The 13,763-nt window shown below is 37.8% G+C and overlaps 1 protein-coding gene across 1 annotated transcript in view; it reads left to right on the top strand.

The window, feature by feature from the left end:
• The window catches only part of LOC135703879 (carbohydrate sulfotransferase 5), a 95,325-nt gene that overhangs the window by 9,328 nt on the left and 72,234 nt on the right, over positions 1-13,763 (top strand). Inside the window, exon 2 of the mRNA XM_065225241.1 lies at positions 4,308-4,910. Coding sequence (XP_065081313.1) covers positions 4,308-4,910 — 603 coding nt within the window. The remainder of the gene's footprint in view (positions 1-4,307; positions 4,911-13,763) is intronic.

Genomic DNA, 13,763 nt, shown 5'->3' with positions numbered 1-13,763 from the left:
TACCTGTGATCTTGACTTTTTTACTTAGGAGATGACAACTTAAGGGGGTTAGATTTTGATAAGTTCTTTAGTGGGAATGACACTGATGAAGACTGCACATTGTAGTCGAAATACGTATCTGTCAAGGATACCAACATTAATTAAGTGGAATTTAATGGAAGATAACCCTTTTTTTGCTGTTTTATTTGGTTATCGTGTATTTGGGAAACTTGTCGTCGTCGGTGACAGGTTTGAATTCATTAATGGTTACAACAACTCGAGTAAATATATGATGTGATATGAGGCGCTCGGTGGCCTTAGAGTGATCGTTTTTGCTTGCTGAGCAGAACATCATGAATCTAATCTCAGACCCATCCACATTCAAGATTCGTCAATCGCTTTATTTGTTAATATGACTACATGGTAATAACAGCACCTCAATGATTAAAAAGGAGCTTGTTTGCCTAGTGGCAAACGTTTTCAGCAGAAGATCGTGGGTTCAATCCCAAGCTCCTTCGCATTATATGATCGTTAGTACATCAATTCAGCTTATCGTTTACCAAAACGAACCCTGCTGCAAACCCTACCCTCTTACCCTACATTCCAGTGATTCCTCGAGGAAGTGCAGAGGATTTCTCGGCTTCCATCAAACCGAGTATCACGACAACACATTCCTAACCATTTCTTTCTTGACGTGTGTTCGGGCGCGGCCGGCGCTGGTATTGCCTAGTATGAGATCACCAGTTTGTACACATTGAGGATAATTGCTAGTCTCAAGCATCGTCTATTGGTTCTCTGTGTAATTACAGCTGATCTGGCAATAACAGAGTAGCCACCGTGGGCGGTCAATCAGGCTCATGCTCATGCTATAGTTGAAGAACTATAAATGAAATTTATTCACCATGTACTCAGTACACGACCCGACTGCTGACGTGACTTTTTTATTCTTGGACATAAGCAGTCGCACTGGTGTACTCAGCACACGCTCAAAACCGTGCTATTGAAACATAGGATTTTCAACTACTTTTCTATGGTTTTTTCGATTTTTTCTTCACTACTAGCAAGAAGAAGATTAGATTTTCGAATACAACCAAAACCCGGACCAATTTTAATGAAAGTCCATGATTTTTTTTTTGCTTTTTTCCAAAACGCGTGTACTCAGTACACTACCCAAGTAACAAATCTAGAGCTTCTTGGCTATATTCAAAATATAGCGTGCCCTCTAAAAGGTTAAGGTATTCTTTGGTGCAATAAGACCATAGATAAGGCGCATGGGTTTCGTAGAACATTAGAAAATATTTTCAAAAAAAGGCTGTCAAAAATTGTTATTCATATTCGCCGTATTGGATCCGTATATTGGTTGTAATATTTATACGCAATACCATTTCATTTTCATTTTCATTTTGCAGCGTTTGGTGGGGCAATGGGAGCGCAAGTCAATCCAAAGCCGAGGATAAAGGACGGGTAATGGCTGAATAGTCTATGCGGACCACTTGAACGCTATGGGAAAAGGAAGAGATTGAAGAGGCCGGTTATTGGGGGGTTTTGAGGAAATGACACATAGTGATGCTAAATGTAAAGAAACCGAAAATCCATCTCCCACTGATTCATCCTTTCACATATATACCAAATTGATATTTTAAAGCAATAATCAAAATAAATAGACAATACATGAAAAGGCTAGTTTCCAGTTGTTTTAAAGGCTAGTTGCCTCCCTAAGCGGACCCTCCGCATCCTAACTCTTCTGTTAATCCACTTAATGCTACTAGGCTGTCTAAATTTTCTTATTTAAGTTCGTTTGATGATTATGATATCTCTAGCCTAATTTAATAAATAATTGAAATCTCTAATCTACCTACCATGCTTTATTAAGTACCTGCACTTGTGAATGTAATCTAAAATTTAACGTGTTTCAAGTTGTTTTTGACTTTGACCTATATTTAATATATATTAGTTCGTCCCAGGTGACACCTTCATGTGACTAAAATGCTTTGAAATTAGTTTCCTAGCTGATTTTTAAATTATATAAGGTATATGCTCCAACTACACTCACACGTTTCCACTATGGCGTCCCACAACATTACGTATGGATATGTCACAATAGAAGCACGCCACAGTGGAAATCCCGAGCCATAGTTCAAACATTTATCCCAAACCAAAATGAAGCATATATAAGATTAGTTACAATGGTGGTGTTTAATATTGTTTCCTGAGTAATGATTCAATGAAAACAACAATGAAAGCTTGTCAAGCAAATAGAAGGAGCACCGTTGGGCACTTTCTGAAATATTTCAATAGTATAATTCCCTTGCAAACCCAAATAAATCTATCTGCGTAAAAATAAATAAAATAAGAGTGATTTGCGGCAAAACCCGCCAGTATCGCACCCAACGTCAGTGCCTACAACGCGGCTTTCAAATAAAGGAGTAACAAGTGTGATACTATCACTTCAGGCTAGAACTTTGGTTCTCTTATGCAATGGTTCATCAGAGAGGGGAAGCTCAGTAATCCTCATCGCATGCTCATGACGCTATTCTGTTACGGTATGAGCCAACGATGCCGGACCTAAACCAACCGTCTCCAACGCTCCATTATGAAGCATAAGATTAGGCCCGCCCACCAACGTCCAGGTTAAAAAACTAGCCAAGGGGAGGGATTTATACGCAATACCAAATATTAAATTTTAATTATCGTAATCGTAATCAACACACTCCGTGCAGCATGGTCTCAAAGCATTTCAGCTAGCATTTGAAACTTATAAATCTAAAAAATGTGAAGGGATTTCTATAGGTAGGTGTACTGGTGGAGTTTCTATAGCTGAGGTATGGAACTTTTACTCTAATAATGGTGGATTTACATATTCAACTAAAGGTTTAGTTTTTCCTTTTTTTTCCTCTGTTCGGGACCTAACACTACTGCGACCAGTAATTTAATCTACTGTAGTATAGCCCGTGTCCTTAGTTTAGCGCATGTCGTATTACTCCATCACTATTGAAAAATGATGAAGTATTCGATTTTGTTACAGTTGTCATTCTTGCATTTACCGCAAGGATCCGACTCTAATTGAAAGGTCCCCTTCGGAGTATTGAAACTCCCTCCAGGGGGCGACCCGGCGTAGTGGTTAACATCCATACCTCTCACGCCAAAGTCACGAGTTCAAATCTCACCCCGGACAAGTCACGAATGACCCAAGAGTGTTAAAGTGACTATAATAAAAAAAAAAAAAAAAAAAAAAAACACCCTCCAAAGGCGCGCCCCTCTGTCTGTCAAAATTGGATTCCTTAGCAACAAAATTAAGGAATGACACCGATAATGACCATGCATCAGAACTCTAGTCTTAACCACTTCAAGACATCAAAAAACGAGTAATTCTGTACATACAGACATAGTGAACACTTGCAATTGCTTCAGGCAGTTGCAGGTAAGGAATGCAAAAATATCAGTGCTGCTAGTTTAATGAAATTTATATTCGCCAGCCTGCGTTTACTATACCGTCTGTATTTACGCTGTGTTCCATTTGGTGAATTTTTACTTAAAAATGTCACTTCGAAAATAAATAAAAATGTTCGAAAGTCCCTCTGTTGATGATGGACCGATCTTCGAATAGGAGTCTGGCAGAGATAAGTCCGGTGGAATAGCAGGGTTGTTTTAAAAAAAACCATCAGTCAAATTGTTGTCAGTTAAGTGAAAATTCATCAAATGGCACACAAGCTGTTTTTCCACCCCTTAGGGATGTTTTCGTGACAAAGGCCACATTCGTCACCTACTGAGTACGGTTCTGGATATGAGCAAAATTGAGCTATGTGGGAGTTTATGATAAGTAAATAAATATTTTCTTTCTGTTTCCTATTCTTACTCTAAAGTTCTCCCGCAAATCCAAATCGGAACCAAATTCATTCAAATATGACACAGTTGTTAGGGACCGCAATGCAAATCGAAGGAATTCTGGGGAAGAGGGGCTGTAATCCACTTTAAAACATTTGACCCACCCAAATGTCCATAGTTTGATAATCAAACGACTTACTATTGTATGCTAAAGCAATGCATACGGCTTTATGTATAATATGAACTTCCTCAATTACCGTTCATATGGTATCCAAAATAAAGTAATCACCCTCCCCACAAGACAAAACAATATGCAAAAATATAACCGCGCTCACTGGATAGCTCCGTTCCGATTTCTGCGTTGCCATTTGGCGTGGGTGCTTCTAATGATAAGATTTAACAGTTAGAGCACTCTTTCTCTGTGCACTGCGACCCATTCATAGTAGCGAAAACGTTGATTATGTACTAACGAACATTTGTTCTCCTTCTGGCTATGCTTGCAGCGCGAAATCATTCAGCGGGAGTTCATCGTACGACACGTTCCCGCCAATTCCAACGCCACAGAATTCCACCGTCACCATCGAGGACATCCTCAACTATCAGCGTTCCCGGATAGCGGACGAAATGTCCGAGTTTGAGTATCCGAATGGCCTGTACAATAATGATGCTTCCAAGCTGTCGGAGCTCACGCCGGAAACCGATGGCCAACCGGTGCGGAGTATAATCATTACCACGTGGCGTTCGGGGTCCACGTTTCTGGGAGATATTCTGAACGCATTGCCCGGTAACTACTATCACTACGAGCCGCTGTTGGATTTCGATATCGTTCAGATTCGGGGACCGCCGAACGATCGCATTGCGATCCACAACTTAAAACACCTACTTAAGTGCGATTACAACGAGATGGAAAGTTATCTGGACTTTGGCAGGTCGCACAACTACCTGTTCAGTCATAACACGCGGCTGTGGCGGCACTGTCGACTGTTTCCGCACTTTTGCTACGAACCAAAGTTCCTGGGACCGTTCTGCAAGCTGTTTCCGATGCAGAGCATGAAAGTGGTACGCCTGAGAGCATCGCTGGTCCAACCCCTGCTGGAGGACGAGAGGTAAGTGCGATATTATGGTATAGGATAGGAAGATTTTTTTTCCACCACTGCAGCAATCAATAAGCGTATAACTCTTGCACGCGGTGTAGTTCAATGGCTATAATACTGTGAACGGACGTTGCAAATGCGGCGAAAGTAGAGTAACGAAAAGGAACAAGTTTTTAGGTCAAATATGTGGAAAATAAAAACTTCTAGACGTACGACGTTCGGCTGACTCTTTCCTTCTGATAGTGGCATATAGCATAATGTTCAAGGATCACCGGCTGCTGCTTGCTGCAGTGCTGGCATAGTGGCAGCGTGCATCGGAGCATGGCTTTTACTTGTGCATATTTATTGCGTAAGAATCGCAATGCGAAAAGCGGCAGCAACGATGTTGCGTCCAATTCGTTTAATATCAAGACATTTTGAAAGCCGTTCGGTCTGTTTCCTGCTAGGCCGGCGGTGCAGAGTGGTATGATAGGAGAGTGAAGAATAGTGGTAGCTGGGTAGTGTTGGGCAGCCAATATACACTATTATCGCAGTTCAGTAACAACGATCCGTTGAAACATTTTGAAACGATCTAGGGTACTTTAAAGCTCTTGAAACACTGAGTTAATTGAATATATTACTACATTCAAGGTCTTCGAAGCAGTTTCAGATGTTCAAAAATGTCCAATACTACTAAAAAACACATTTGAATTGTTTTAGAAATCATAAAGGTTATAATGTTCTGTTCATGATTAAATGTGTTTTTTTTTAATAATCTGAGCCAATTTACTGTTCTCCAGATCCGTTTGATAATGTCTAAAATATGACCAATATTGTCTAAAAATTTGGGAATTTGAATATGGCATCTATGGTTTTCAAAATCATGAAGTGTACACACATAGAAATGATAATCGACTTCGGTCATTTATACCGAACTTTCAACAGCTGAGAAAACCAGGTATTTTAATTCATTAGTTTTAAGGCTTCAAAACAAGGAAAACTTAACCACAATGGCAAGACTCGATTATTTAAACAAGGCTGACTACTGCTTTCTCTCTGAGATGACCACGTTGGTCATGACGAGAGGAGCAACACAATAGTTGCGTCAAGAAGAATTGCATTATAACACACCATCGACTGGAAATGCTCTCGGCAACTTGGGGCTTTAGGTAGTGATGAAACGTCGCTAGAACTATTCCACAGTCACAGACAGTAATGAGCAAATGCGGGCGCACACTTTTTGCCTGTAGATTTGAAGACATACTTCAAATCTCCGCGTACATCGTACGGGTTAGGCGAAAGGTGTGCGTTTGACTTTGTACTGTCGTATTAATGGCCCTTCGCTCATTTTCAACTTCTATTCAATTTTCATACTGCCGTACTCTAACGGAACTATCTACCTACCCTCTCCTAAAGACCATTCTCTAGCCAAGGTTGAAAATACTCATTTCAGTTATAATAATGTTTTTCGGAACAATAAAACCAAAAGATGGAAACCTGTAAATTTTGCTTTCTATGAGTCACAATCAGCGATTTGCTGATCACTGAGTGAGTGAGTGAGTTATTGTGTGAAAAATCGCTGATTGTGACTCTCATGAAGTGAAATAAACAGGTTTAATATGTCAAACACATTATTTGCAACCTCTTCTTGTATCTTACCTATTCAAAATATGATCATAGCATCTAATTATTTCATTAAAAAAATTGTTTTAGCTGAAATGAGTATTTGCAACCTTGCCTATAGCTTATAATTATCACACTAAATCTTCATGTTAGATAGCATTTCAAACCAACTCTGAGACTGACAGTGTTTTGAAATTGAAATTTTAGTGAATCAGATTTTGAAATGAGGGCCAAAGTTTTACCGAACGTTCAGCTGTTGTAAATTCGGTGAAAAATTAGCAAGTCGGTAATAATTTTTAAGTGTGAATGTTGCATGATAAAATCTGATAGGTGTTCTATGGCCAACATTGCTTAAAATCCTATGGCATTGAACTGCGCATCTTAGGTGTCGACCAAAATGCTGAAAAGTATGGCCATGAATTTGATGAATTTGCATTGCAGACGTTAATGCAGACGTAATCGACGGTTATCGATTAACAACCGTGGTCATGAAGGGTAAACCAAAATTGTCTAATCCCAGTAAAAAGCTGCAAAAATCTTTAAACCTGGAATCGTCTAGGAATTTTATTTTATCTGTGGAAAAACTAGAATCCTCAATGAATTTTAAAATTTCATTGTCAAGCTAATCTCTATGAAGTGAACATATTGAAATACGCCAGAGATTCTTCTCAGAAATTTTTAATTATTTTGATAATACAATCAACCAACTTCATCGCCCTCGTTAGCTACTATTACTCTTTGAGCATAATAATTATGGCGTGGATTAATATTCAGCAACAACATAAATTATTAGGCTAGAATTGAAGGTTCTGAATCATGGATAATTTCTACAGATTTTAAGCTTAGACAATCTTTTGAAATATTGGACGCAGAGTTGGTAACGGTCGGTTTGGTCAGTGACGTTTGATGAAAACCAAAAATAAATTATCGCGGTACAAAAACCATCATTTCCATACATCCTTCGTCATTGACGAAGAGAAGCCGACAGTAATGCCTTTGAACAAATCCTATCGCATCTTTTATCTTCACTTCTCTTTTTTGTATCATGCATGGACCAAAAAAAAGCAAATACCGTCGAACGTGCATGTGAGCAGACTAGTAACCACACCAGTGATAGACCAGTGGTGAAGACACAAGCCTATTAATCTCAACGGTGGTGGTTCGAATCCGTTTTGTACCTATTTTAAGTTTTTTGTGTTGCTTTCAACGATCATCATTTTTTGTCAAACAATACGTAACGCTGACTAAAACGTTCAGTTTTCAATCCTCTCCGAGTAACCGACCGATCTAAGAGAGAGAGAGAACGTACTGAGCTAGCTTTTTTTTCACGACGTAAATTAAAGAGGACTGTCTTCATACGGAGTTTGTCATGCGCTGCTTGGAGTGCGACGAAGATAGTAATACAATATTTTTCATCACTGACTTTGCTCTCTCTACGTTGATGCAAGACAGCCCTGATTGGACGTAATGAAATAAAACTTGGTGATATTTTCTAGAATCCGGGACGAAAATAAACATTCAATATTCAATATTACTGCAGTCCAGATTTCAAATAAATTAAAGTCCTTCCAAATGTTTCAAAACTTATGCATCTATCTGAGAATAATATCATGGGAATTCAGGTGAAAATATCATAGTATGACATTTTAGGAATGTGAAATCTGAGGATTATTTTCAAATGAGTTTCAGGAACTCCAGATTCCACGTGAAACGTAAGGAGAACTCCAAGGTAGTCCTAGGTATAATCTCAAGGGAATCCTGAGTGCGATTCAATGTAAATTTACAAGAGAATTCAGTGGAGCATTCTAAGGCAATTCCAAAGAGATTTCTGGCTAAAACTGCAGAATAATTTTCGGAGACTTTTCTAATGGATTTGTAAGGAGAACTGAAAGTGAATTCTAAGGAGTACTCCAAGGTACTTGTAAGTAGAATTCCAAGCGAAGAAGGAGAATCCAATGGGAATTCTGAAAATGATTCAATGAACATGATGAAGATGACAGTTGCAAATGTAATTTATTCAAAAGAGATATGTTTGTTAGACCTTAAACCTATGTTAATCATGGATAGAATTTCCATTTGCCGCAATGACGGCGTCAACACGCTTCCGGAATGCTCGATAGGTTCTGATAATAAAGTTCGAATCAGTGCTGAGACTAGTCATTGTCATTGACAAACTTTCGCGCGATATTGACAAAATTATTTTTCACATAGTCACTGACAGACTTCATCCTCAAAAAACCTTTGTCAAAATCTCATTCATTTTTTCGTCAATGACAAAGTTTCACCTGGTAACAAAAAGTGTAATTTTGTGCATTCTGTGTCACATTATTGTTATCCAATCAGTTCAGAACAGAGATTTTTGTTCACTTTAACGGCTCCATATATTTGTTTTGCTCAAGTCATTTAATTTCGTTACAAATTTAGCAGATAACATAATCTGCACATGTTCGTCACTGACAGCATTATCACTGACAATTGACATGGTTTACCTTGACGACGACTGTTAGCTCAAATGAGTGACCAAAGCAGAATTTTGAATATCGCCGTGTATTGTCGAGATTTTTCAGGACTGCTTCGAATCCTGTATCTCTCCAGGCGCGGGTCAATGTTTGTGGAGGTGGCTGGGTTCGATTACCGGATCCAGTCTAGGGATTTTTTGGGTTGGAAAATTGCTCGACTTCCCTGGGCATAGAGTATGATTGTACTTTCCACGTAATAAATACTAATACAAAAATGGTACAGGCATCGAAAGCTCTCAATTAATAACTGTGGAAGTGCATCTAGAAAACTAAATAAGTTGAGCGCACACAATGAGCTTATATGCGATAAGCAATGAGAAGAAGAATCACATGTTAAATTTTAATATTTAATAGTTTTGATTATGAAGTTGTTCTTCTAAACTGAAGCTCGTAAGTTTGAATTCCGACCTGGGACGTAAAAATATAGGATATTCAAGGGATGCCAGCAAAAACGTTGCATCAGTTTTTAGTCGTAGTGGTTTTTTGATCTATTGTAGTATATCCCGTGTCCTTAGTTTAGTGCATGTCATATTACTCCATCACTATTGAGAAATGATGAAGTATTCGGTTTTTATGCAGTACAATACAGGCGTAGTAATTAATATCTATACCTCTCACGCCAAAGTCACTAGTTCTAATATTACCCCGGACAAGCCACAAATGACCAAAGAGTGTATTTTTCCTTGATTTGTTTTTCGTCGACCTTGTTTTCCGTGCTGAGCACCAATGCTAAAGATGCCAGGGAGGCAGCCCCACTCCTGGACCCTAGAGCAATGTAAGTGCGACCCAATAATTTCCCAGAGTAATTTACCAAAATTTTCATACAAACGACCTCTAAACCTTCATAAATCTTCACCATTTTCAGCATCATCTCAAATTTTTGGGGTATCGAATGGCCTATAAGAAATTCATTACTTTTTTTTTCAAAATAAAGCACCCTAATATACTAAGTAAAAACGTTTGTGGCTCTTGAGCTATTGTTTTACCCAAAATACCATTTTTTTTTAAGGTTTAAGAAAAAATATCTTTAAAAACCTGGAAATTTTCCGTTCAAGTCTTGGGAAACTTATGGAATTTTATTTGAATTCAACTCAATTTTGCGTGGATTTGCTCGGAAATCGAGTAAAATTTTCCGAGCATTTCTATTAAAACTTCTCGAATATGGAGAAAAATCGGCCGCCTAAACTAAAGACTGTATCGTAAATAAGTTGTAAAAAAAGTTTGTTTCCAAATTCATAGCAAATATTTTAAAATTAAAAAGGTTCATCAATAATTTATGTCATGTCCTTCTTAAGAAGTTAACTTTTTAAGCTAACAGTACTGTCGGTTACGAGCTGTAAGATGCACGAAGTTGGCGTTGGCTGCCGAAGTACCTCTGCGGTGAGTCAATTCTGCCGATAATGATCTTAGCAGCGAAGACAACACAGGATTCAATTCCAAACAGGCGACGGGGGGTCCTCATATGAAGGCAAGTTAGATATATCACGCCAAGGTAGATAACGGAGTACGTTACGAACAAACATCCTTTGTACAATCTCAAACCGAGCACCAGAGAACCCAAACGAAATGTCAGGTGGTTTGAAGGTCAATGCGCAGTCGCAGTCACCCTGACTTGACTAACTTTCTCCAAAGTTCTTCCGAAAATTTAATAATCAAAATTGATCTGTTTCTGTTTACGGTGGAAGGAGATCACGTTGCTTTTGTCGATGCTAAGCGGAATCACCAACTCTGCACACGATCCTCAATGAGCTGCAAATCTTCACAATCGTCGATGCTGTTGATCACCATTAACGTCGTCAGCATAGTTGGCATCCCAAGTAGCAGAAATCTCGAGAAAGCTCGTTGATAAACACTGAAAACAGAAGCGGTCCTAGATTTCTGCCTTGGGGAACGCCGTCAATGTTTGTAAATACTTCAGATTGCGCAGCGCCAATCCTTATGCAAAGCTAGCGGTCCGTGATATAAGATGCGACCGAAGAAATCATGGCACTAGAACCTGCGATCAAATGCAGCCTTGAGATCAGAGTAAACGGCATCGCCTTGTGCTCCAGAATTAATGATGCGACCACAGAGTGACACGAATTCCGTCAAATTTGCCATTACTTACCGTTTCTGATAGAATACGTGCTGCGCCGTGGAGATGTAGCTTTTACAAGAGCTAAAAAGTGCCTCAATGATGATCATCTCAAATGTTTTGGAGCAGTAGTACAAAGAGGTGATCTGTAGATAATTGAAATTTTGCGAAGACATTTATTTCTCGCAGACTACTGATGTTCGCTGTTGTAGTATATGTCTTCTGTTTACGCATAAGAAACGTGAAGGTTCCGAAAACAACAAATATAAAACAAAAAACCTATCGACTTGTGACCAAACGGTTACAAGTTTTTTTTGAGAATACATACAGTTTTATCAAGTTTTCATTATGAATTGCAAAATATTGTGTTGCTTGATTACCGGTACAGAATGATTAAGATCCTTACACTTTAAACTTTTATATTTGGATACCATAGCCATAATACCATACCTGCAAAATACGTGGCAATGCTGCGAACTGTAAGTTTCTCCATTTCAGGAATATTTAATTTTGAATAAAACTTTCTGATCCTTGAAGATTTTTTTCCAAATCCAGATGATATCTAAAAAAAATCGAATCCTCAGTTTCTTCTGCAGAAAACTTTCTGAATTCAGTTTGCAATGCACTTCAGATTATTCATAATTCTTGCACTGCCGGTAATCGCAAGTCAGTCCTATCTGCATTTTTATCAATTTTAAGTTAGCATCGTTATTCAGTTTATCTTTCTATTTTTTTTGGGATGTGGTATTGAAAAAAAAGGTGATTTGTTCAAGAAAAATGAAAAACAATACCAAGTCAAATTGTTCCACAGCGAAAAGTAACCGCAAGTCAGTCCCATTAGATAAACATATGTTAGAAATGTTAGACAACACATCGCATCATGAGATTTGTCTCAAGACAGATTTTTTCCACTTCCTTAGGGTATCTGGAACATGTCCGGATGTGGCCAATATATTTCTTACGAAACTCAGTTTGACCTCCAATGGATATGGCTTTGAATTATCATGTGATTTGATGTATCGCTTGATGGATTTTGATCTTCCCCGGGGATACCCGGAACATGTCCTGTGTGGCCAACATGGTGCTGGTCACTCATCATGACTCTTATTGATCTTATTTTTGAATACTCATGTGAATTGATTTAACGCATGGTGGGTTTGGTACGTTTATGAAAAGCTCTGGTCTGATGAAGACCCATACTCACTGGAATATGTTCCTGCCATTGCACTGGAACCAGCGGAACAAATCCAGAAACATTCAATAACGTTCTATGGGACCATGATATCATTCTACTGTTCAATAATGTGCTAAATTAATGCAGCATAGTCATGGAATTGTGACTGACTTGCGGTTATTTTTCTTATTGACGTTAAATGTAATCGCAATTCCCGAGCAAAGTAGAATAACAACCCGATATCATCTAGATAACAAGTCTTGTTATCCCAGATATCATTTTATTTTCAGTTGTTATCGCATAACTTATTTAGTTATCAGCCTTGATCAATTTTGTTATCAGTTGTTTTCATGATATATTCACTGTATATTTATTAACGATGCAAGGTTAGATCAAAACTTTAAATATTACTCGCAATGAAACAATAAAAAATAGTGCTTTTAATCCCTAATCATATTTAAGTTATCAGCGTAAGGCTTTGATATCAAAATGATAAAATGATTTGAAATTTATGGAATAAATTTGTATGGCTTACAGAATTTGTTATCAAGATATTATCAATGATAACAAAATTAGTTATTTTTGTGATATCCAACGAGCAATTTTTTGTTATCATTTTTGTTATGTTGGCTGTTAATTCAACCATAATGATAACATGTTCCGTTATCAAAAAGTGATAACCGGGTAATAGAACTTGTTATCAATTTGATATTTTACTTTGATAGGGAAGTCAGTCCCACTCAGATTTTGGCCATGATATAAAAATTTCACGTTATTTTTTCCAATATTTTTTGATAAACATAGATGTATTCTATCACATTGTACGTTTATTTTTAAATTTATCCCTCCAAAACAAGTGTCAAATCAGAAAACTTGTAAAATATTTGAACACCGTTTTCTCATTTCAAGTTTTTTACAGATGGGACTGACTTGCGATTATGAGCAGTACAGCCCTGCACTATCCGTTCCCTGAAACATACTCCTGAAAAAAAAATCACTCGAATTCCTCAGTATTCATTTAATATTTTTCTGAAATTACCATGGAATTACCATTGGAATTCCTTTTCAGCTCTGGTCGTGTTTGGTTTTCTTTATAAGGGAGACAGTTCTGCTAACAATTCCCATTAATTCTTTGAAATGCTTTTCATAATTTCATAGGTACTCTCTTTTGAATTTTCTTAAAAGTATCACCCGAATATCTTTGGAATGCTCATGGAATTGCTTTAAAATTTTCCTAAAAATTTTCCTTAAAATCCTTTTGGAATACTCCTAAGAAATCCATTGGAATTATTTTCAGAATTATCGTTAAATTCCCTCAGAATTCCCTTTGAATGTCTCATAAGAATTCATTAGCTGATCCCCTTGATTTTTTAGACTTCGATTTAAATTTATTTGGTATTCAAATCAGAATTCTCTTGGAATTCCTTTGAAGTTCTCCTGGAATTATTCTCAGATTTAATTGTAATCCTTCTGTTACCATACCCCCTAGTATTCTC

Source organism: Ochlerotatus camptorhynchus, unplaced genomic scaffold (genome assembly GCF_037179485.1).
Source record: "Ochlerotatus camptorhynchus isolate MF236.1 unplaced genomic scaffold, CSIRO-AGI_Acam_v1.1 ptg000222l, whole genome shotgun sequence".
In the NCBI taxonomy this organism is placed as follows: domain Eukaryota; kingdom Metazoa; phylum Arthropoda; class Insecta; order Diptera; family Culicidae; genus Ochlerotatus; species Ochlerotatus camptorhynchus.
The sequence above is the reverse complement of the archived record's forward strand: the minus strand, read 5'-3'. Positions and strand labels throughout refer to the sequence as shown.